Source organism: Aricia agestis, chromosome 9 (genome assembly GCF_905147365.1).
Source record: "Aricia agestis chromosome 9, ilAriAges1.1, whole genome shotgun sequence".
NCBI classification, from domain to species: Eukaryota; Metazoa; Arthropoda; class Insecta; order Lepidoptera; family Lycaenidae; genus Aricia; species Aricia agestis.
The window spans coordinates 12,366,671-12,391,181 of NC_056414.1; the positions used below are offsets into that span (position 1 = coordinate 12,366,671).

At 38.8% G+C, this 24,511-nt stretch overlaps 3 protein-coding genes across 3 annotated transcripts; all 3 read right to left on the reverse strand.

Annotated features, from left to right (window-relative positions):
• Positions 1-224: 224 nt before the first annotated feature.
• Positions 225-1,901, reverse strand: LOC121730130. Its single transcript, XM_042119012.1, has one exon. The coding sequence runs from the start codon at positions 1,899-1,901 to the stop codon at positions 225-227; it is 1,677 nt and encodes a 558-aa protein (XP_041974946.1).
• Positions 1,902-3,033: 1,132 nt separating this feature from the next.
• On the reverse strand, positions 3,034-4,325 carry LOC121730138. The gene has a single exon (XM_042119027.1). It carries the CDS (start codon positions 4,254-4,256, stop codon positions 3,045-3,047), a length of 1,212 nt encoding a protein of 403 aa, XP_041974961.1. The 5' UTR covers positions 4,257-4,325; the 3' UTR covers positions 3,034-3,044.
• A 1,930-nt stretch (positions 4,326-6,255) lies between these two features.
• LOC121730126 (protein argonaute-2) lies at positions 6,256-23,792 on the reverse strand. Its single transcript, XM_042119003.1, has 15 exons — positions 23,667-23,792; positions 23,188-23,519; positions 22,911-23,111; positions 22,375-22,618; positions 21,748-21,970; positions 21,325-21,570; positions 16,680-16,845; positions 16,024-16,148; positions 15,573-15,757; positions 14,477-14,643; positions 10,805-10,953; positions 10,160-10,337; positions 9,684-9,875; positions 8,373-8,542; positions 6,256-8,073 (listed from the first exon to the last, which is right to left on the reverse strand). The coding sequence occupies exons 1-15, from the start codon at positions 23,683-23,685 to the stop codon at positions 7,935-7,937; spliced, it is 2,736 nt and encodes a 911-aa protein (XP_041974937.1). The 5' UTR covers positions 23,686-23,792; the 3' UTR covers positions 6,256-7,934.
• Positions 23,793-24,511: the final 719 nt, after the last annotated feature.

Below are 24,511 nucleotides of genomic sequence, written 5' to 3' on the forward strand. Positions count from 1 at the left end.
GGGATTACCTGGATTCCGGATATCTCAGGAAAAATAATAGGTAAGTTTTATTGTAAGGTAAAACTCTCCATTATTTGTTCCGTCTTCGATATCCGGAATCCATCTTGAGTGATGTGTTTGTTATCTCCTGGTACACATACTGTAAATTAAGGAATTTGAATGATGCCATAATGTGTAAATTGAATACAACATATTTAATATAAATCAAGCTAATTACAAAGTTTTCACTCTGGTACAAAATAATTAGAAAGCGATGTACATGTACTACTTTGGGACCTTAATATTTCCTTTTTGTAAAACCTTCGGAAGGTGTGTTCTCTTTTCCAATTTCCAGTGGCGAGAATCTGCTCAATTGGAAAGTTCTCAAGCCAGTTTAATGAGGCTACTGCTGCTCTGGTAGAGCCGGGTGTAGCGTCTATACCAGCAGCTTTAAGCAGCGATCTAACCCAGTTTCCGATTATCGTGGCAGATGCTGGTTTCGGATCGCCTCTAGTAGTTATGAATAAATGAGACCATTTATCCTGACGTCTGTCTTGAGATAAATGAACCAGCCTCCGCACCCAGTGAATACTGTCCAAATTCCTATCTGGGTGTTTTTTAATTCTCCAGCCTGACTGCCTATGATGCAAACTATCGGTTTTCGAACCAAAACAGGGCCACAAAATCAAAGTATCGGCCTCAAATACCATTTTTTCGGGGTCTATGCTCAAAAGTGTGAGGTCGTGTACTCGACGGCCCGAAGCTAATAAAAGGAGTACCGCTACGTGTCTCGATACTTGATAGAAGTTTTGCTCGTCGGGTGCGTTAACTTGAAGATATTTTATTAATATTGCAGCATCCCAAATAGGCGGATTAATTGGCTTCTCTTTTGCCTGTGATATAGCTTTCAGCATCCTCTTGACTAGGAAATTTGAAGACAAATTTTCGCGTGCGCTGAAAGTGGCAATAACAGACTTATGTACCAATATTGTGCGATAAGCTAGGCCTTCTACTTGGTGAAGATAAGCTAGATATTGAGCCACTTCCTTAGGCAAAGGATTTTGAAAGGAAATATCTTTTGAACGACACCATCGTTTCCACTTATTCCAAGCTGGGGTATATGTGTTAATTGTTGAAGTCCTCCAACTTGAAAAAAGAAGTTGTCTTTCTTGTTCAGACCAATCCTGAATCATGTCAGTCCACCCGAGATCAGCCAGGCCTCCAGGTTGATCGATTCTACTGCAGGAGGGCGCTTGCCCGTCACTGTGTCGATCAGAACCTCGGGAAGATTCGGGATTGTGAATGGTGTCCGTAACGCTCGACGTTGTAAGTCGCCTCGCCAAAACACTTTGTTCCATCTCGGCGCTATTAATATGTATCGTCCCGTTGCTGTGTTCAAATGGGATAATACTTGTGGTATTAGGTTCGGCGGTGGAAATACCCACGCTAGGTCGAACCTCCACTGGAGACTGAACGCGTTGTAGAACTGAGCTCCGGGGTCCCTCAGATCTAGCGTCACATAGCTTGGGACTACATGGGCTGTCACTGATGCAAACAGATCGATTTGTGGGGTCCCTAATCTGTGAAAGAGTATCGAAGTCGCTGCTTTTGTCAAATGCCATTCCGGGCACCTCTTCCCACGAGATAGCGCGTCTACGTCTCCGTTGAATTTTCCCGGGAAGTACTGTGCGGTCAAAGCTACGTTTAGTTCGTCCAGGAGCGAAAGTAGTTGTCGTGTTAGTTGTAATAACTTTTTCGATCTCGTGCCACCTTCTTTGTTGATGTAGGCCACAACAGTGCGATTGTCCGTCTGTAACAATACCTGTGCATTCTGTAGTTGATCGCGCTCCTGAGCTACTGCGGCATGGACAGCGTACAGCTCCTTCAGATTCACATGCCAATCTTTCTGGTCCTTGTTCCATCTTCCCGCCATTTTCTTTTCTCCCAGCTGTGCGCCCCAGCCGATGTCGGAGGCGTCGGTCGTTAGAAAGTGAGTGATCGGGTTCGAGTGTATCGGTAATGTCCCGTCTGCTTCCTGCATCCACCACATCATCTCCTGAAGCGCCGGCTCTGGTATCGGAGATTTTCGATATGGGTGTCTGGTGGACAGCTGTCGACTGTAGTATTGCAGTGTCCGACAGTGTAGACGACCTCGGCGAATTACGAAGGTGGCGAAGTTGAGTCTTCCCATTAGGGACTGGGCCTGCCTGAGAGACCAACTGCCGACAGAAATTTGGTGCTGAAGTGCCCTGCGTAGCGTTAGGCACTTGGGCTCCGACAGGGACCTCGTGTTGTGAGTGGTGTCCCAGGCGACTCCCAGAAATTCCAGGCGTCGCGTCGGAGCCAGCACACTCTTCTCCCAGTTCACCGTCCAACCGAGTAGCTTCATCGTGGAGATGGTAAAAGCCACATGCTCGGTCAAATGGTCGACGGATTGATCGGCTAGGAGAAAATCGTCCAGATAAACCACGCACCTGATGCCGCGAGACCTGAGGTACTCGGCCAGCCAATTGGTTAGGGTGGCGAACGTTCGTGGTGCGGACGCCAGTCCAAAGGGCAGGCAGGTCATTTGGAGCAGTTCGCCTTTGTAGCTCATCCTCAGGAACCGACGGTGCTTCTCGGCGATGCTCAGGTGAAAGTACGCCTGACTCAGGTCTAACTTCGCCATCCAGTCTCCTGTTTGCAAGAAACTCGGTACTCTGAAATGGCTGAAAAGTCGAAAAGGCTTTATTTCCAAAAACTGGTTCAGAGACTTGAGATTGAATATCGGTCGAAAACTGTTGTCTGGTTTGGGAACTAGAAAGAAGGTCGAGATGTAGCTGGGAGTGATCTCGGCCCTCTCTAAAATGCCTTGCTTCAGCATGCTCTGAATTTGTTGGGTCATATCGAAGCTCTTCTTGGTCTCGTAAGCTTTCAAAACTATTTTTCCCGGATATATTAAAGGTGGTTTTCGGACGAACGGTATTAAAACCCCCTTCAAAAGTCGACAAATATGATCCGGCGCTCCTAATTTTTTCCAAGCACGCTGATATTGCACTAGACAACCTCCTCGAAATTTGGGCCAGTCATTGATACCGGTTACTCGGCGAACGTGCCTTTGGCCGCGGTTTGTTTCGGCTATTGCGCTTGTTCTTATAGTTAGAACGTCTGTTAGGTGGTTGTTTCGATTTTCGATTGTTCGGTTTTGGTTTATTGTACGACGATCGAAAAAACATATCAGACTGCTTATGGTTAGAGATGGTAGCAGAATGATGAGCAGGTGCGGAGAGTCCTGTGTAACGGTTTTGTGTGGACGGACCTGCCGTAGGAGTGAGTTTATCGGCCCCCCCAACTTTTTGAAGATACGACGACAAAATGTCTTTATCGAATAAAAATTCTCCATCAGGAGGAATTTTTTGTAATGCACTACTGTGATATTCTTCAGGTATTTGTCTTAATACTGCTTCCCTGCGAACGTTAATTAAATCGGCCCGACGACCGCAAACAATTTGTAAAATATCGTCCGAAACTTTCGTATACCCGGAATCTTTACTAAATAATTGTTCAATTTTCTCAAACAAGGATGTAGCAGTTAAATATTGTTCGTTATCTCTAGCCCAATTTATCAACGATTGTAAATTATTACGTAACTCATCCTTTTGTTTTAAAATAGCATTTGAAATCGCAGCGAAACTGCGTTCGGTTAAATAGAAACGCGATGACCTTTCGTCCGTGACCGACGGGGCGAAACGCCTGAGCTCGTCGTTGACGTTCATTTCGATAAAGCCAGGAACGGAAGCATATTTCTTTTGCGCGTCCGAAAAACGAATACAATTCCAGTCGCTGCTTTTAAATCTTTGTAAATCAAAAATTCTTTTAAAATGTTCGTCACTCGATTTTGGAAACAAAGGATCTTTTACGGTCGTGGACAGATCCGATAACTTTAAGTCTTGCACAGGCCGTTGCGGCGGCTGCAACTCGAGCAAATTGTTCGAAACACTCGCGGGATTATTTTTCGAACTATCGCCCGTTACATTTATGTCCGAATCGCGCACTCGCGTATCACTATTACTGCACATTATTAAGTTAGTCAGATAAGAAACTTGCTGCGATAAATGTTCAAATTGTTCATTACTCACATGGCGGGAACGTTTACTCACGGAGCGGAAACGGACGTTTCCGCGTGGGTCCAAATCGACCCCCCGCTCCGAAGATGACGATGTCGACGAACTGTCCGTAGATTCTCTCGAACGGGAAGACTTCCTCTTACGTGAAGCTGAATCTCTTGACTCGCTCATGGTTAAGTCTTCCAGTAGAAGGAGATGCTACACTTTTACCGCGAAGTATTACGAACACGTGTTCGGCTAAAAAAAAAAACTTTAATCGCGGAAATTTACTGTTAAATGCTAAATTTATCACACTTAAGATTAATTAAGTTTACTTTCTAAACAAAAGAGCACTAAATTGTAGCAATTTTTAAAATTCACGAAATATAAATTTTTAGCCGATATTCACGACAAGAAAAACGACGCCATAATGAAAAAGTCAGTTAGGCGCGCATCCGACTCAAATCCGTGACACTAGCGCCATCTGGCGGACGTAGAGGGAGGTAAGTAGCCGGAAATCGACAAAAAGACGGGTGCTTGACTCAAGATGGATTCCGGATATCGAAGACGGAACAAATAATGCGAGTTTGTACAAACAAGAACCCAATAAAATACCGCTCCTACATTTTTAAGTCACTCGTTAAAGTACAATTAATTTTTAACAAAAATACAAAATATTCATTAAAACGCCCCTAAACGAAGGCACGTATATTTGATACAAAGAGTACAGTAATTCCAATTGAACATACAAAAGTCAAATCACGATTATAAAGTATGTAATGATAATTCCACCGATGGAAGCTTATATATGGCCAACAACAAATAAGGTAAGACCGCATTAGAGTCAGAACTCAGAGTAGAAAGAACTAAGGAGTACCTCGACTTCAAACGAATTCTAAAACTCGAATATACGCGAGTTGGGCGCGTAATGCGTATGTCATTTTCAACATGTTTCACAATGCTTAGTAATTTCGAGATCTCATCTGGGCTTGTACCACGAAACCGTTTTGAGACTCAAACAATCGAACGAGAATGCCGCATCCTACTCTAACAAACGTGAAATGACGTTGTTAGAGCGGGACGCGGCATTCTCGCCCGATACATGAGAGGTAGAAGTTTGTTATAGATATTCAGTTTGATCTTCATTAGAAAGAGAATAGAAATGAGGGATAAATTATTAAAAAAACAACTGATACCTATAAGTCATTGCGACTAATAGGTATCAGTTGTTTACCGTAGTTTTGGCGTATTTTTCGTTAAACAAAAATATTGTCTTTGCTCTATGGTTTCTAATAAATTATAACACACTATTTTCTTGATAAATGATTAAAATTACTAGATTTTCTCTTACCTAATTTGGTACACAATGACTTATCAATAAAAGTGACGAAAAGGGTCTTATTGCTTACAACGGTTGTTATTTTTGAGTCAATGATTAAAATATCTGGCGCTAAATCTTAACGTTATATTAACAATTAATTACATACTAGTAACTATATTAAAATATAATTCTATGTAAATATGTACGTCAATATTGAAATTACCTAATTGTTAATAAAATAATTGGCTGAGAAAGTTGGGCAAAACGAGGACATCATTTCAAAGATAAAAAAGACAAGATTCAAATATAGTTTGGATATAATATAACTTCGTAGTTTACTTTTTAACATTAGTAGGAGGAAAATATGGAGGAGCCGGTCACAGACATACTTAAAATATATTAATTAACCTTACCTACTCATTGTTCCATCAAGTACAAATTAAAGAATAATTTTTGGTCGCTTATGTTTTTCGATTTAAGGAAAAGTTCGTTTCACTCGTTAAAAATAATTTCTACATCATTTTGGTTCTATTCGCTGAGTATATATCAATGTTTACAGAAAACGCCATCTAGTAAATTATTCCTGTCGGTAAAACAGTTCCTTTATTTGCTTCACTCGTGGCGACTGGCGGTTTTATGAGATCTTATATCGGCATCCGCAACAATATAAAGCGTGAAAGTATATACATATATTGACTATTTATACCTAGTAACGGCTGGATTAATATACGTTGATTCACTACAATAATATACTTCGAGGAATCGGGAATGAGTGAGACACCCCGCACTCGTCGCAACTTTTCTTATTACGTTATTTAGAGCTCGTGTACGAATCATATGAAAGTTTAATGAGGGTGAATTTTGATACAGGGTAAATAACGCTGAATCAGCGAATTGTTAGTTCGCATTTTTTTGCACTACCAGCACCCTGGGCACCGAAGAAATCTCGCCCAGGGCGCTGGTAGCTAAAACCGGCACTGCTTGTGGTCAACACACAAATTCATGACATTAACAACTAAGCAATGAGCAGCAGTTTAAGATGCATGATTTAAGCATTCGCTTCGATGGTTAGGACTAGAGACCGAGTGACTCATAGATCTGAGACAAAAGTAACAAAATTGATTGATTATATAATATAATAGGATCGCATAAATGATTGGACAGATAAAAGACAGATAAATTATAAAGCTGTCAAAATGTTATCCCGGTAGGTTTCATTTCATACTACCTTATGAGATATAGATTTGTGACCGGCCAAAACACCATTTCATTTTTTTCGCACCATCTCTCAACATTGTAAAATCATTTCATATAGAATTTAAGCACAATACGTTGTAGTTCTACCATAAGGGCTTTATGAATAGCGGTAAGAACAATAAGTGTTTTTTATCAAAAATGCTGAAAAATAGTGCGAACTGCGATATAAAACAATGTTAATAAATCATTAAAAATTATAATGTATTAAACGATATGCCGCCATCGTATTTAAAATGCGTAAAATTAATGAACATTTAAGGAGGCATTAAACAAACTAAAGCTTACTCCGTTTCGAATGTACCGACGGTACGATTTTAGCCCGGAGAACATACACAGATAAATAATAAATTTACAGTTCACGTAGCTGTAAAAAATATACATATCATCTGCTTTATGAGCGACACTTAAGCTGGCTAATGGCTATACATAAGCCTATTTGGAATGCCTGTACTTCACGCACTCCAAATAAAACGAGTTTCCATATTAGTTATACGGCGTTTTAACCTTCATGGAACACAGTTTGTTCTGCGCACACTTCGATTTAAATACGGCTCGTGTATGACCAGTTTAAATTCATAAAACAAAAATAATACATCGATTTGCGCTATAAAAAAAGGATTTAATAAAAAAAATTATACACAAAACAACTATGTATGCTCTCCGGGTTTAGCACTACTAAAGTGCTTACATAAATAATATATACTTAAATATCTGCTATAAGTAGTTCTATTTTTCGTGACATTAAGGCTGCTATGTACCTGAGTTGGCCAAAGACGCAAAACGCGTATCGGATGACGCAATAGTAGGATGGTAGAGGCTCATAATTCTGACCCATAGGGGTGACACTATTGCTGCATCCGGATCAACGCGTTATCTCGTTCATGAGAACATTAAAGCAGCTCGGATTGCTGGTTGGTCGGAGCCAGATTTGGTGGACCAAAATAGTCGCTTTGTGTCCTTACAAACTAGAAATTGCGGCATCTAGCCAACTATAGGCGTAACATCATGTGGTCAGTGGGGTGGCCAGGTTTCACTCACCACTTAACATGGCCGCTGACGTGGCTAGGCGCGACATCTGATCAAAAGGCGTGGCCAGGCCGCTACATGTGGCCAGGACGCTACATGTGGCCAGTGGGCGTGGCTAGGCCGCGACATCTGATCAATAGGCGTGGCCATTCCGCGACATGTGGCCAGTGGGCGTGGCCAGGCTGCGTCAATGAACATGACTAGACCTTAACCAGTGGGTGTGGCCGGCCACCTCACCTGGCCAATGAGGCCGCGTAAGCCGATGCTTACGCGAAGTACATGACCTTTTTGGTGACGGCGTGCACGGTGATCGCACGCGCCATGGCGCCGGGCGTGCGGTCCTCGCTGCACGCTGACTGGTGGCTGCCCTCGCCTGAGTCGTGCTCCTTCTCCACCAGATGATATCTGTAAGTTACATTGCTTATGATGACATCTGTAACAGTTACATTACTTTTTGTGATGTCTATACAGCTTTTGGCGACATCTGGCTAGTTTTACGATTTTTTGATTGACGACAAGTTTCTTTCACAGGTATTCAAAAATAAAAAAAAGGCACTCAGAGACATCGAAAGGTTTTTGTAAACATGTTTAATTTAATTTTTTTTTATATAATTTTTTAATAAAAGTCCTTACGTAAGTACGTAAGAAATCATGAATGAGTGTACCGGTATTCGGAAACTTCTGTATAATATTTGATATTTTACCTGGCTCGGAAGGCGACGAGATGGGCGTAGTAGGCGGGCGCGGGGATGGACACGGAGCGCGTGCAGCGGACGTACGTGTGACACAGCTGGTACGTCAGACACTGCAGTTCGTCCGAACCGAAGTGGTTGTCGTCCCACAGCACGTGGTAGTGCGACGGACGAGATGTACCCTGAAGATAGATTATAGTAATAAGGTTAATTTTATTTCTTGTATTTATCAATCTATATAAACGGGCTTTATCCTGATGCGAAAAAAAAAAGTATAAATAATCGGCCAAGTGCTAGTTAGACTCGCGCATGAAGGGTTCCGTACCATTAGAACAAAAATAGGAAAAAAATGTGTTTTTTATATGGGAGCCCCTTAAATATTTCATTTATTTTGTTTTTAGTATTTGTTGTTATAGCGGCAACATAAATACATAATCTGTGAAAATTACATCTCTCTAGCTATTACCGAGCCTGGAGACAGACAGACGGACAGACAGACATCGAAGTCTTAGTAATAGGGTCCCGTTTTTACCCTTTGGGCACGGAACCCTACAAAGAGTGGTAAAGCCAACAAAGGACCCACTAAGTTAAATTATGATCTACTGCTTGTGTTGATGTCGAAGTACAAAAATTTACTGTCTCACCCGCCACACGACAATAGCTTATATTGTACTAGATGACGCCCGCAACTCCGTTGCGCCAAAATTAGTTTATCGCGTGGGAACCGTACATTTTTCCAGGATAAAAAGTATCCTATGTCCTTTCCCGGAACTCAAAGTATCTCTGTACCAAATTTCAGCTCAATCGGTTCAGCCGTTTAGGCGTGAAGAGGTAACAGACAGACAGACAGACAGACACACTTCCGCATTTATAATATTAGTATGGAAGTATGGATGTCGCCCTATTCCTGTTTCGCAGATTTTTCGCGTTTCTCAGCGTCGGTGTACTAGAGGCGTTAAAGAGCCAGTGTGCGTTTAGCGGCGAAGCACCCAAAGATCACGATGTCGACGAAACAAAAATTTTGTTTATCGTATGCTATCTCGTCTTTTTCCAACTCATCGAAGCTAGCGCACCATGCTTGACACATTTTTTTTATTAAAAGTAATTTGAGTCTAGGGTTTTTCGCCCATATCCTGTCGCTTTTTATAGAATTTGTTCACGTACCAAGTTAAATACATTTTACATTGATTGTGTGGCGCTACTCACAATTAGCGCTACGTGTTCCTGCATCGTGCTCTCAAAGTTTTCTAAGTCCGTCAGTATACAAACAACAACTGCAATCGACCACGTGGGCTTCGGCCATTGAAATGTTTGACACATTACCTGTATACCCTGATGACTGCACAGGTAGAAGTCGAACTCGGTGGGATGTGTGATGCCGAGGTCGACGGTGGTGCCGGCGGGGATGTTGCCCGACTTGCCCGACTGCTCCTTCTTGTCCGCGCAGAACAACCGCGTGTGGTGACGCTTCTGCACCACTATGAACGTGATACCCGGCTTGTATTCCGCCTCCAGCTGAAATGATTAAGATAAATTCAATATACGGAAAATACAGTAGCTAAGAGTTATGCGCAGCTTCTTCCGCATAGAAAGTTAGAAAACAGTACCGGGAACCGTAAATTTTCTTGCGTAAAAAGTATAAATCTAAATCAACAATCATCTACGGACATATTCAAGGACCACCATTTGATGTTTACAAAATGTCAGACTAGTAGACCTTGAATAGCTGTTATTCGCTGTGCAAATATTTTATTACACAATTTGCTATGTGTCTATATTTTAACAATATCTCCAATTACCTTGATACAAGCCTCTCTAACAGCGGTGAGCTCATGTTGCAGCACATGTATGAACTGTCCCTCGGAGATGCCATCCCGGTACATGATGATGCGGTGCGGCTTGAAGCCCCCGGTGCTCTTGTAGAACATTATCAGCAGCTCTTGCACCATACTGCTCATCTCATGGACTATCTCCTGTCTGAAATTGCAGTAGTGTTTTTTTTAATGAAAAATACTTTGCAGCAAAAACATTTTAGATAGTTACGTAGTTGTGGCCTTTGCCTGTTGACAGTAACATAATCTGTCAAAAAAGTGAATAAATTAAAAAGTGGCAACATCGTAGTGTCATCCCTTTCAAATCAATCTAAAAATAAGGGATGACACTACGATGATGCCACTTTTTAATTTCTTCACTTTTTTTGATAGACTATAACATACACAATATTACTTACAGCATTTTTAAAACGCTTTTATTAACTTGGACTGTATAATATGTGTGTAATGCAATCTTTGAACACGATTTTTACCTAATTAATTCGAAACTATGCATACGTATTAAAAGCGAACGACAATGCAATAATAATTTATCAAATAAAAAAAATTAATCGATTTTTTTTTAACTACATATTACTATATCAAACTTTAGTTGAGAGTAAAAGTTGATACCTATGCTGCTGCACCCTCACAGTGGCGGCGTACCGCGAGGGGTGGGCGTCCATGGAGCCCACCACCGCCGCGATAGACGGCTTCTTGTTGTCGCCTGCAGGCGGATGCGTCACGTCCACGCCCAGGAATATCACCGGCTCGTTGAACACCTATAGAGAAGAGACAATATAGTTTTTTTAACCCCCGACAAAAAAGAGGGGTGTTATAAGTTTGACGTGTCTGTATGTCTGTCTGTCTGTCTGTCTGTCTGTCTGTCTGTCTGTGTGTGTATCTGTCCGTGGCATCGTAGCATCCAAACGGGTGGACCGATTTTGATCTAATTTTTTTTGTTTGAAAGCTGACATGATCATGAGTGTTCTTAGCTATAATTCATCATCATCAGCCGGCTCAGTCCTGGACAATCAGGGTTTATCTGGTTCATGAAAGGCCGTTAGCAACTTGTAGTCGTTTGATGGGTTTTATATTTCATTCTAGTTCGTGATATTTGTGAATATACAATATACGTATACACATAATAATGGAAAGTTGACCTGGTGCTGCAGCATCACCTGGTAATCAATAGGATATCCAACTCCTCGCCAACTAAGAGCAGAGGTTTCGTGTTTGGGCTCATTTTAATTGTGACAACCAGTAAGAAGTAGATAAAGTATAAACAGTAAATATTTACATGCTGCTGCTGCAGCATCACCTGGATTCTATAGGAACCGAGCTTCGTATGAACCCAAAGTGGAGGTTTCATGTTTGGACTCATTTTAACGGCCTCATCGAAAAGGACATTGATAGATGGTAATCATGAGAATATGTTCTGTTGATAGGAATTATTTTTAATAAACTCTACCATACAGTAGACTGGAGGGTAATTTTTAAGCGATTTCAAATAAGGAAGTTTAATAAATTCGACCCGTATGTATGTAATATTTCCAGAACTGCCCAGTTTTCGTATATTATGTTAGTATGTATCAGATTCTGAACAAATGTGCCATATTTCAAAAGTGTATTGTATGTATGTTTTTATGTTTGTGTTTGCATATGGGTGAGGCCCTTCGATCACTAATATACAAGATACACAGTCCGCGGCAAAAAACGACCTCACTAAAAGAGCACCAAACGCAACATTCTGGTGGACTTTCGATTTAGTAGTGCTCGAACGCTCCGCTGGGAAACATGTCCCAGTGCTCGTTCAACAATTGTAAAAATCATACGTTTAAAACGCAAAAAAAGGATGGAATTTCATATTTCCGGTAAGTATTAATTTTATCCTAATATATTTCATACAATTGTATTATAAATATTGGTATTTCGTTAAGAAATCAACAAAAAACAGTTTTAAAATTAAGTTGTAAATAAATCAACACGAGGTATAAACCATCTCAATTGCGAATACTCATACTAAAGGTACTTATCGTAGTTTATCATGCCCACTTGAAATGTTCGGGTTATACACTGTGCTTCTGTTCCATTTGGTGGAGTCGCTATTAATTATTATTTATTTTATTGAGGAATATATTTTTTTAGGTTTCCTCGAGATCCAGTTAGATGTGGAGATTGGATATCAGTTATAGCACGGCAAAGATGCGAACATTTTTTCAAGCCGACTTTAGCGAGCGTTGTATGTTCTAAGCATTTATATTCAATGTATACACGTATATTTTAGTTAACTATAAAATTAAACATTAGAACAACATAATATTACAAGTAAAAATAATTACTCCACAGTTTATACATTAAACTTTGGAAAAATTAAAAAATGGACTATTAAAATTATTACAATCAACAAAAAATGTTGAACAGTTCGACTCCACTCATACTTCACTTCACCCTGTTCCAGCGGCGACGTGCGGCCGTAAAATTATTGAAGTGCTTTTTTGGAATTGTAATAATTTAAACTTTAAGACATATGGACGATGGTTGAATTTAGTTTGAAGCGTGCGTCGTTCGTAAAAATTTATTGCTTTGTAAACACACATTGTACATTGTTTTATAAAAAGATCTTTAATAACTATTATTAAGGTTGATTTTAGATAAATGTATACTTTTTTAAACACTATTACTTGGCGACAGATTTTCGAGAGGTTTTGTATGGGACTGTGTATCTTGTATATTAGTGATCGAAGGTGAGGCCACCAATTTTTGCTGATTTGGCACTGAATTATTACGTTGGTAGTGTATATACTTCTACTACAAGAAAAAGTCTCTATGCTACTCTACATACTGAAATGGTAGCGAATTATTATTTCTACGCTACTGTAGCGTTGAGAAAATCAAACTTATCTCTACATATCCGATTTATTTTCAAATCTGTCATAATTAGTACTTACTGCTACAGCGCCAGTTGAAGTGCACCTCTTCCACAGTGGATGGCATATTTTAAGCTATTTTCTTACCTTTTTTTATGTTTAATTGTAAATATATTTTTAGACTATGATTTGAACCGAAATAATTCTAATGCATTCTTGAGTGGTTTATTTTCTTCATTAGAAATAATTTTTCAAATACCGAGGGTGGAGAAAAAATATTACCAAATCAGCAAAAATTGGCGGCCTCACCCATATCTCGGAAACTATAAGTCCGATTTAAGGCGAGTATAAACCCCAATTTGTTATTCCGCGACTTCCGGTTTACCTAGTTCCAATATAATAACGAAGTTTTAAAAAATATGAGGTATAAAGCACAATATTTAAAATACCTTAAGCCATAAACATTTTAATAAAACTTAATACTTTGGCTGTAATTAATTTACAAACTCACCTCCGATGAAAATCTATTTCATCGAAATATAAGTATTAACTAGGATAATTATACATTTTATTTAAAGAAATTGTTAGTAAATCTATATTAAAAATTCTTTAACCGAACAATTTTGTTTCTTAATGTTTATTTCCAAAGATATTTAAAAAAAACATGAAAAATAGAGAAGATCCGCTCGAGTGACTACAGTTTTATGCTAAGCTAAAATGAATCTTATTGCGATGCATATACGCTTGGTCTTTGGTTGTGTGCAAAGTTATCGTTTTGGATTGAGATTAATCCCCGCCTTAAGTAATTATATTATTTTGTTGTACTGAGTATTGTTTAACTAATAATAAGTACTCACATACGGTTTTGCTCGATCGAGCAATAACGTCGAGCAAAACCCGCGGTTCGGGCTTTCGTCCACACATTCAGCATTGCTCGATAGTTTTATTCTAAATCGATATATTTAATTCCATCAAGCCGGATCGATGCGAGCCTTCGAGCTGTGAGTTTTGCGGTCCATACTCCATACAGTAATTATTATTACCCGATTTGGAGTAAAACCATCGAGCAAAACCGCATGTGAGTACTTAGCTTTAGGGAATGCTGCAAGTTTTATCAAAATTGGTCCAGTAGTTTTTGAGACAGGAACTTTTAATTCTCAATTACGTACAGTTTTGAAGTCGGTTTTATCTTTTTAATCATTTGATTAAACGGTTGTTTCCGTTTCATTTCTCAAGATCATTGCCATCAATATTTAAGTACAGTTTTCACATCTGTCATTATTCTACTGTTATATTATTATTGTTTTTATATTATAGCAGCTTGTCAATGCTTTTACACTATATTATGTTATCTATGGTCACAAAGCACATAAGTAAGTATTTAAATATATTTTTTACTTACACAGACTTTAAGATTGAATTTTTTAAATCTTACCTTCGGACGGAGTGAGGGCACCAAGATGGAGTTAATACCACCAAGCTTGACGTTGATCTTCAGACACAAGTTGCTGAGCGTCTGCGGCGACGTCTTGTTCACGTTTTTAGCTTGCACGCACTGCGTCGCCATGCCCAAGACTGTATCACCTACGCGCTTTACTTCCGCTGAAAACAAAAATAAAAGTTATTGTTTAAGAAAATACAGGGTACTGTTTAATAAAACGGGTTCCCAAGTATAGTTTGTGCGTTCTAAGATGATATGGGTGACAGTTTTCATGTTCCTTGCTACGGGTTTTTTTTTACAAGAAAACAAAAAAAATCAAAATGTAATAAATTATATTCCATATTTCCATCTACAAAAACAAATGTTTCCTATAATTGTAAATGAATAAAAATGAAAAGATGCTAAATGCTAACTTATTAATAAAAATTATAAATATTAACTGTGAAATAGGAGTATAAAATTATTGTTACGAAAACATTTGAAAAATGTCATATGCATGAAACGGAACTTATGTCAATAGAGATTGACTCTGTTGAATCGAAATCAAATCGATAAAAAAGGGCGGCCATCTTAAATCGCCGGCACCACTGAAACGTCAGTACGAAATCGATAATTTCGATTGCAATTCCTTTACGAAGTGTTTCGATATTTTTAAACTATCGATTAATTTTTGTTAGGTAAATTCCCTACTATTGTCAATTATAATGTGTCACCGCACGCATATCATCATAAAACGCACAAACTTATAATCTGAGCTCGCTCTGAACACAGGATTTTAGCAATTCAACTAGTTTGTTGAATGCGTCCACGAATACGTACAAAACGTCATTGATAACATTTTATATTGTTTTTGGAATTTCTATAATTATCTATTAAAAATTGACATTTTATTAATACATTCATATATAGAAATTGTACGCCTGTACAATTTTATCTCCAATTTGTTTTATTTTAGCTCAAATATGATGAAATACATGGAGGTCGGAGAACATACTTTTTGCGAACTGTAAAACCGCCTCTGATTAAGCATAAGTGATTTAAAGTTTAAAATAGAACATCTTTCACATTAAAGTAATAAAGTTCAAATTACCATAAACAGGAGTCTTGCCGGGTAGCACAACAACAACCAGCTGGAGTTGCATGAACGTAGACTTGAGGTACTTGAACATGGGCTCGACCTGGTCCGGGCCAGTGGCATACTTGCAGAAGCACGGCTGGCCTATGATCGGCATGCCGGCATCGTTCGATATCTTCTGTAGCTGCTGTGTGAAATTCCTGTGAAATTTTATACAAGTTATAGCTACCTGCTTTTGAAAAATAAAATATTCCAGAAAAAGTGAACATTTGAAAATAGATTTCCGTTTCGAGTTTGTAGAGAAGATAACTTTTGCATCTAACCCCAACAATGAGACCGAAAAATTATTACGACGCTTTTGCACTTCCATGGTTGCTAAGCTATCATACAAGTTAAATTCTCATTTGTTTGTATATGTGCAAAATATTATAATATGACATGGAAAGATGAAAGAATAGAATCTCACTTGAGTGCATCCTCTCGGACAGTTCTTTGTGGTGCGAAACATGCAATCGCCCACACTCGGATTTCAACGCCCATGAAAAACTGCTTGCCGCGCATGTCCCATACACCTTGGTTCGGTAAAGCTTGCTGTGAACATTACAACAGATTAGAAATACTAAAGTATTATAAAGTTACATTTGTTTAGTAAAACGGAAAAAAGTCGGCATCTTACATATAGCTACAAAACTACCATGAGTTATGACTTCATTTCTCTATTTAAGTACCATACTTATTTGTTAATTGTGGCATTAACTGAGTGCGAACATAATAATTCAAAACTAGACCCTTAGTAGCCCTGTAACTTGAGAGGCCTTTTCATAAGTGTGGTCAAACCTGAGTGACTTAAGCGCTACACTCTTATGATAGCAAACTAATAATTAAGGGCCATAATAAGATGCTGAGTGCGTAGCTAACAATGGCATGGAGTAGTACTCTAATAAGGTCGGTATAAATAGTCAGTACTCAAGATGCATCTCGGTCTCAAGACACGGTTCAGGCTCTGTGATTGGTTGGCTATCAAAATTTAGACCAATCACAGAGCCGAGACCGGGTCGCATCTTAAGTACTGACTATTTATACCGGCCTAAGAGTGGTTTACTAAGTGGTAAGTCATCTTACCTGCCCACCGAGCGAGGACACCCGTCCGCCATACTGCAGCTTCGGCGGCGGCAGCACGCGCCCGCGCACCTCCATCATGTTGTTGGATATCGTCAGACCGAACTCCTTCACGTATAGATCGGTGTTGAAGTTCGCGCGCCGCACTAGATTGTTGATCTCGCGCTCCCTGTAAAATTCGAAAGTATAATGAATAATCTATTGCCTTTGGAAATCCACACTACCATACTAATATTATAAATGCGAAAGTGTGTCTGTCTGTTACCTCTTCACGCCCAAACCGCTGAACTGATTTTGCTGAAGTTTGGCATGGAGATACTTTGAGTCCCGGGAAAGGACTAGATTACTTTTGGGTACTTTTTATCCTGGAAAAATGTACAGTTCACGCGTGATAAACCAATATTGGCGCAACGGAGTTGCGGGAGTCATCTAGTATTATAAGAAATAAAAAAATGCGCTAATATTATGATAATATGTATCATCAAAGAAATTAATTAATAGGCAGATGGCGGACCGCGGACCTATAGACCATAAGATCAGATCACGATTAATATTAAGTTGACATAGCCTGACCAAACACCGTATGTCTGCTAACTGTCAATGAGTGAATTGCCGTAATGCCACGGCCGCATATTATGCGTCTATCGTCACGAATCACGAAGCTTCGTGCTAGGAGCGATACCATTGGACGATATCCAATGGTCTCGTCTCATAGCACGAAGCTTCGTGACGATAGACGCATGTGCGGCCGCGACAATTATTTTTTTTAGGACCTCAATTACTATTAAGTAATTGAGGTCTCAAAAAAATAACTTATGTATGACACCTACAATCATATCTAGTGCATCTCTCTGTAGTGCAAAGCTACAAGGTAAATAGGTCTTACGGTAAAGAAAACTGTCGTGATTCGTAAACCTCTTATGTCTGATTAGTTATAGACGTATCGACCAGTTGATTTTTCTAGAATAGACTGTCTAAGTTGCTAGAATACTGTATGTGTTTGAAACTTTGAACAACCATAAGGGTACGTTTCCACTGACGCTGAGCGGAGCGGAGCTTAGCGGTGCCCGAATTGACCAATCGTGCTATTCCAGCGGAATGACAGCGAAGCGGAGCGAAGATTTCGAGCACGGTGATTGGTCAATTCGGCACCGCTAAGCTCCTCTCCGCGTCAGTGGAAACGCGGCCTAATATGGACATTGTCTGTGCCTGATTAACTTTATTGAGACAATAGTATACAAATCATTCACGCCTTCTTTGGCCTTGATTTTATACTAATAGTCCGAAGTAATAGTCACTCAAAAATTTATAAAATTTAAATGCAGACATGTCTTGACAGAAATGGCAATATTCAACACGACAAAATATAATTCAGTCATAAAACTTACATACAATAAATATTTCAGTCATAACACTTCTATGAACACATTAAAGGAAGTCCATATAGCAGCGACCACATAGCCTCTAGACGCCTAATGCAAGGCGAATACTTTCAGACAATATGTAAGACTTATAGGTCTTACTTTAGATAATGATAGCGAAATCTGTCTTAGTATCGACCACATCCGTGACCCATGTACATCTCGTGCGTTTCATACAAAATATTTTTTTACTGTCAAGAATCAATTTATTCAGAGCTTAAATTACACTGGTCTGAATCCATGACGAAAGCATTTGACATAAGTCATATCCCTTTCTATCAAATACAAATTAGTAATGCTTATCATTTCTTCCGATATCGTCACGCGTCACTAGTGATGTGATACCAACTATCTTTCCGAGGTATATTTTTTTTTAATCGAAAATCGAAACAAAGCGTGATATGCTCAAGTCATTTTGAGTAGAACTGTTGTTAAACAACTGATTAATGATTATAATTTATAGCGTATAGCTATACGTGGGAGAGCCATGCTTCGGCACAAATGGGCCGGCTCGACCGGAGAAATACCGGTGTGAAACAGCGCTTGCGCTGTGTTTCGCCGAGTGAGTGAGTTTACCGGAGGCCCAATCCCCTATTCCCTACCCTACCCTATTCTCTTCCCTTCCCTTCCCATCCCTACCCTTCCCTATTCCCTCTTAAAAGGCCGGCAACGCACCTGCAGCTCTTCTGATGCTGCGAGTGTCCATGGGCGACGGAAGTTGCTTTCCATCAGGTGACCCGTTTGCTCGTTTGCCCCCTTATCTCATAAAAAAAATAGCAATTAAAATTGTCGACGATTACTGAGCTCTGCAGTACCAACACTGTTTTTGCCAATTTTAGTAAGAGAAATATGGATAAACCATCCATCTACTAGTACTACTACTATCTACCCATCACAAAGCGTTCTTTTTTGTCGGCGTTGCGAAGTAATCATGAAATCTTATCTTGAAAGCGTAAAGAAAGTAACCAAGTAAAGATTTTTAGTCACTAAAACTTCAAGCAGTTTTATTGGCGAACAACTATTTTTTTTTCTAAGTCACAATAAAATTTCCATCAATTTTATTGTGACTTAGAAATCATGTGGCGGAATTAGCAAGTCAAATAATCTATACTTACTAATAATAAATATAAAGCTGATGTGTTTGTTTGTTTGAACGCGCTGATCTCAGAAACTACTGGACCGATTTAAATTTTTTCTCAGTATTAATCAAGGAAGGCTTTATTATATATCCTATGTAGCCTATATTATATTATCACGTTAAGACCAATAGGAGCGGAGCACCAATGAAGAATGTTTCAAAATCGGGTGATTTTTCCTATTGTGCTGCGTAAACGATAAAAGTTTCGTAAAAATCATATAATATTACAGAATTTTTGCCCTTTAAAAGTTTAAAAAAAGTATATATATAATTTGTAAAAAAAGTATATTTTTAAATATACTTAGGTAAGTATAGGTACTTTTTTAATATAATCCGAAGACGTTTTTGTATATTTTTAGAAGCTTGCCACAATTAATAAAAGTCTTTTCTTCATTCTATACTTTAAAATAAATATGTACCTACTGGTTTTTTTTATTTCTTTTGACAAGCGCTTCTCGTACTTCCATCACTAGTTCTGATTTATGACATGCCGTGAATTTGAATTGGCCAATCGTAATGCATTTCTTACCTCTCCCCCCGCGTCGCTTACCTCAGCACATTGACACAATAATTTGTTAAGAGAAATCAAAACATTAGGCGTCTATTGGGTTATGTGGTCGCTGCCATATAGTATGTCATACTTACATGGCAATATGTACTATTATTTAAGGCCGATGAACTTTTATGAAAATACACTAGCAATGCCCTAGTTTAACTTGTCAAATCATATGATTTGGTTTCCATCTGCTTAAAATACTGAACAGATTTAGATAAAATTTGGATATTGCGATACATGTCATGGCCCATGACATGTATCTCAATATCCAAATTTTTCCAAGACCCCTGACTGCAACGATTTATTTTATGAAATAAGGGGGCAAACGAGCAAACGGGTCACCTGATGGAAAGCAACTTCCGTCGCCCATGGACACTCGCAGCATCAGAAGAGCTGCAAGTGCGTTGCCGGCCTTTTAAGAGGGAATAGGGTAATAGGGGAGGGTAGGGAAGGGGATAGGGGAGGGTAGGGAAGGGAAGGGAATAGGGTAGGGGATTGGGCCTCCGGTAAACTCACTCACTCGGCGAAACACAGCGCAAGCATTGTTTCACGCCGGTTTTCTGTGAGAACATGGTATTTCTCCGGTCAAGCCGGCCCATTCGTGCCGAAGCATGGCTCTCCCACGAATGATGTTATTTCCAAGCTTGATTAGGACAATGCAGTCTGATCACCTGATTGTCTGACAAGTAAGATGATCCACGCCTCAGATGGGCATGTAAAAAGTCAGTGATCTCACGCTAGTCGTGTCGGTCGTCCGACCCACTGTGTTATAAGAGTACTGCCCTTGTGTACTACACACACACTGCCTGGTTTCAATGAAACAGGCCACCGTCATCGAAACCGGTGTGGGGGTTATCTATATATTAATACGTGAGGGAAAAACTTTGTTACCCTTTTTAAGAAAAATGGGGAAACGTAGGTGCATGAAATTTCGCACAGTTATAGTTTATATGGTGAAGGAGTGCATCAAGCTAATATTATTTTAAAATTATGCTTTTATCATATATATTTTTAACAAATAAAACGTTACACACACTACGACACTACTACTAGGAAAAATGACAGATTTTGAGTGACAAGCCTATACATATGAATTATACTCTTTTATTTATGGTTGTCTGTTGACAACAAGTTGACAAATTGAAAATGGATTATTGTTTTTTTTTTATTTAAATTTAGATACTATTAGACAATGCTTAAAAACGGCCAGTCTGAGATCAGCTGAGTCCCAGAGACAAGAATTGAAAAAAACTATGATGAAGTCAATATTTTTTACAAAATATAGGTAGTAGTCTTAATGTCGTTGCAAGTAAGGTCGAATTTCGACCATTGGGCGATCTCTAGTAATTATTATTATGTAGTATCTTGGAAATCTTAGCTAAATTGCAGTTGTATTTTTTTTTAAATATAGGTAGTAGTCTTAATGTCGTTGCAAGTACGGTCGAATTTCGACCATTGGGCGATCTCTAGTAATTATTATTATGTAGTATCTTGGAAATCTTAGCTAAATTGCAGTTGTATAAAAAAGTATACCTGTCTGGTGCCGATCGAGCAGTGGCCTTGATCATCGTAGATGTCTGCATGTCTGTCAGTTTCTTGATGCATCTCTGTCCCGGTACAATGTTGCACACCTCCAGTGGTAGGTATGTGTGTTTGTGCTCCTGGCCCACTTGCAAGCATGGCAAATGCGGGTACCGTAACTTCATTTTGTATTTATCCAAGAAGTACTTAGCCACAGTACATTCCACAGTCTGTCCGTTTTCCAATTGCAGAGGGAACCTAAAATAATGTTATTGTTAACAATACTGAAGAAAATATATTATTTTATTTAAAATAAGGAACAAACATATTATTAACAAGCTATGATTTAAAATCTGCCCAAGATTTATTAATTAATTTACATATTTAGATTTAGCATAAATACAGCTGCATATTTCTAGCAGCAGAATAACTTACGATTGCATCTGCGCCGGCCGACGAGTCACATTGCAAACTCTGTATTTACGTTTCATAGTCCCACAGTGAGTAATTTCAATTTTTAGTCCCTTGATTTCTTTCGTAAACTTAACTCTCTGGGAGTCCGTCAGTGGTTTCCTTTGTTCGTTAATGTCCCTTATATCTAACACTTCACACATAAACTCTATTACTGGCTGAGCCTTATAAAATGCAGTTGCAGAAACTGAAAAATGAAAATAATGAGCACATGTAAATAAATTAATATTATTTAAGTCAATTCAGTATTATGACTTTGAGGGCCTGTTTCACCACTTCCTGATAAGACTATCCACCAATTAACTTGACAGATCAAGTATGGAGAATCTGTCAAAAAAATTGTGAATAGCCTATTAGGCACTTTATCAGATAGTGGTGAAACAGGCCCCTAAATAAATATTAAACTGTATAATTACATTCTCACATCTAGCCACAAATTCAAAAAACTCATTTGTACATTTTTTTCTTTCAATTAATCCAAACTCTTTTATATTTTTTCTTAGTACTTAACTTATTTTAAATACTTTTTATAAGTTTCCATTACTAGAACACTCTTATTTAATTATGTTATCAGAGTATGTTGAAACAAACCATCAATATTCAGCATCATTTTCCACTGGCTCGGCCGCACTGACTGATGGAAACCAAACCACACTTCTCTGCCACCACCTAGAGGATGGTAGTATCCTTCTGGAGATGAAAAGAATGACCTTCCCACTGGGGTGTACATCATGGAAGGTAAGTGCCTCATAACTACATCCAAAGCTAATATAGCATCATACGGAATTTGTCTCGTGCGTCCTTCCAGGGCCTCTTCAAGGGCAAATAATGACACCTAATTGAGAAACAAAATAATTGCAGTCAAAGTCAATAATTTTTTACAAATTTTACTGGATTTATTTTTATATTTACTAGTCATTACTTTAGATTAATTATAAGTCTATAATAAGTAACAATAAAAGACAAAGTTAATATAATTTGAAAACTATGAATACAGTCAAGTATTGTAACAATTACTAAAAAAAGTATGACATATTTTAGAATAGAATAGAAGTTTATTATAAAATATATAATATTATAATTATTATTCTTATTTTTATTGTAAGGTTTTAAAATATAGGACTTACTTGTGCTACCCATTTGATAGTGACACGGAATACTCTATCTTTCCCTTCCCCGGGCAAAATAACTTCCAATTCAACTCTGTCGTTACCAATAGGCAGTGGGTCTCTTGTATACAAATTATTTCTTCCATCAAAAACTGGTTTCAAAGCACCAAATATTTTATTATAACAATGTACCATAGTTTCTACAATTTCTCTATTGACCTAAAATAAAGTCATTAATTGGTACATAATAGAATATAGTCTTAAGCAACTGACAATAAGTAATCTTTGTTAGTACCTTTCTAGGACATTTGTCAGGTTGTATATTGACATCGTAATGATGTACAAATCCTCTGGGCATCGTTATTTGGAAATGATTAGCACGAAGCATAATAGGTCTGCCCTCGTGCCCGAGATTTGGTCTTCTCGGGCATGTTAGAACTGGTAGGTCGGGGGGCGGAGCGACAGCAGCGACGAGCGCGATCCCGGGCGCTCCGGGGGCGACCGCACCCGCAGCCCCCGTAGCGGGCGCGGTGCTCGGGGCCCCAGGAGCTGCACCTGTCGTGCCTGCTGCCACACTCGCGGCACCCGATACACCCACCGCTCCTGCACTCGTCTCCCCCGCTGGAGCTAAGGCAATAAAACATTATTTTTAATGTCATTCCTCATTAAACTAATTATATTTTGATGAGAAAATGATATTTAGAGTATTGAGGACAGTCAAACAAAGGATGATGTTGTCCCTTATTAGCAATAATTTCTAAAGCACTTGCTTACGTTGGCCAACGGGGTACATCTTGAAGTACTGTTTATCTAAAATAAACTTAAAAATAAGAATAAAAATAAGTTCCTCGTGTTTAATTTATCAATGTGGTTAAAATGATTAAGCGTTGAACTGCAAATCTAAGCTAGAAATTGATTGATTGACGTTTCACTAGCTATTTTGACATTATGCAACCATAAATATTGTTTTTTTTTGTTCTGTAAATAGTGGCAAAAGCTAAATGTTAAGCGGGTTTTAAAATCTTTCGTCTAAAAATGAATTTATTTAAAAATATATTCAAATAATATTGTAACGAACGAGTTAGTAACGCAAACTTCTTTAAATGCTGAGTCAGTAGTAAATATGAGGTTATAGGATTAGGAGCACTCCAATAACTCCATTGATTACCAAAGACAAAGACAACAACTATATTTTTTAGGGTTCCGTAACCAAAGGGTAAAACGGGACGATGTGGCGGTACCCACAATTAGCCTAACATTCGTGCATTGCGCTATCGAAGTTTTCTGAGCGCGTCGGTATGTATACGACAGCTGAAATGTATCACGTGGGCTCCGGCCTGACCGAGCATAACACCTCGCTCGGTCGAAAGATCTTCCTTTGTAGCCACCACATATATATCTTACAACCCTATTACTGAGACTTCGATGTCTGTTCGTATGTCCGTCCGTCCGTGCATTCGCCCGTCTGTCTGTCTCCAGGCTGTATCTCAAGAACCGCTAAAGCTAGACTTCTGAAATTTTCACAGATTGTGTATTATATCTGTTTCCGCTATAACAACAAAATAATACTAAAAACAAAATAAAATTAATATTTAAGGGGGGCTCCCATACAACAAACG

What these genes read in the sequence shown, in the direction of transcription:
- LOC121730130 (XM_042119012.1), bottom strand. Translation starts at nt 1,901, where the DNA reads ATGGAACAAGGACCAGAAAGATTGGCATGTGAATCTGAAGGAGCTGTA.
- LOC121730138 (XM_042119027.1), bottom strand. Translation starts at nt 4,256, where the DNA reads ATGAGCGAGTCAAGAGATTCAGCTTCACGTAAGAGGAAGTCTTCCCGT.
- LOC121730126 (XM_042119003.1), bottom strand. An exon ending in CTATCAAATGGGTAGCACAA is followed by an intron (nt 22,619 to 22,910) that starts GTAAGTCCTATA and finishes TTTCTCAATTAG; the next exon opens with GTGTCATTATTTGCCCTTGA. An exon ending in GCTCGATCGGCACCAGACAG is followed by an intron (nt 16,846 to 21,324) that starts GTATACTTTTTT and finishes CGAATTTTACAG; the next exon opens with GGAGCGCGAGATCAACAATC.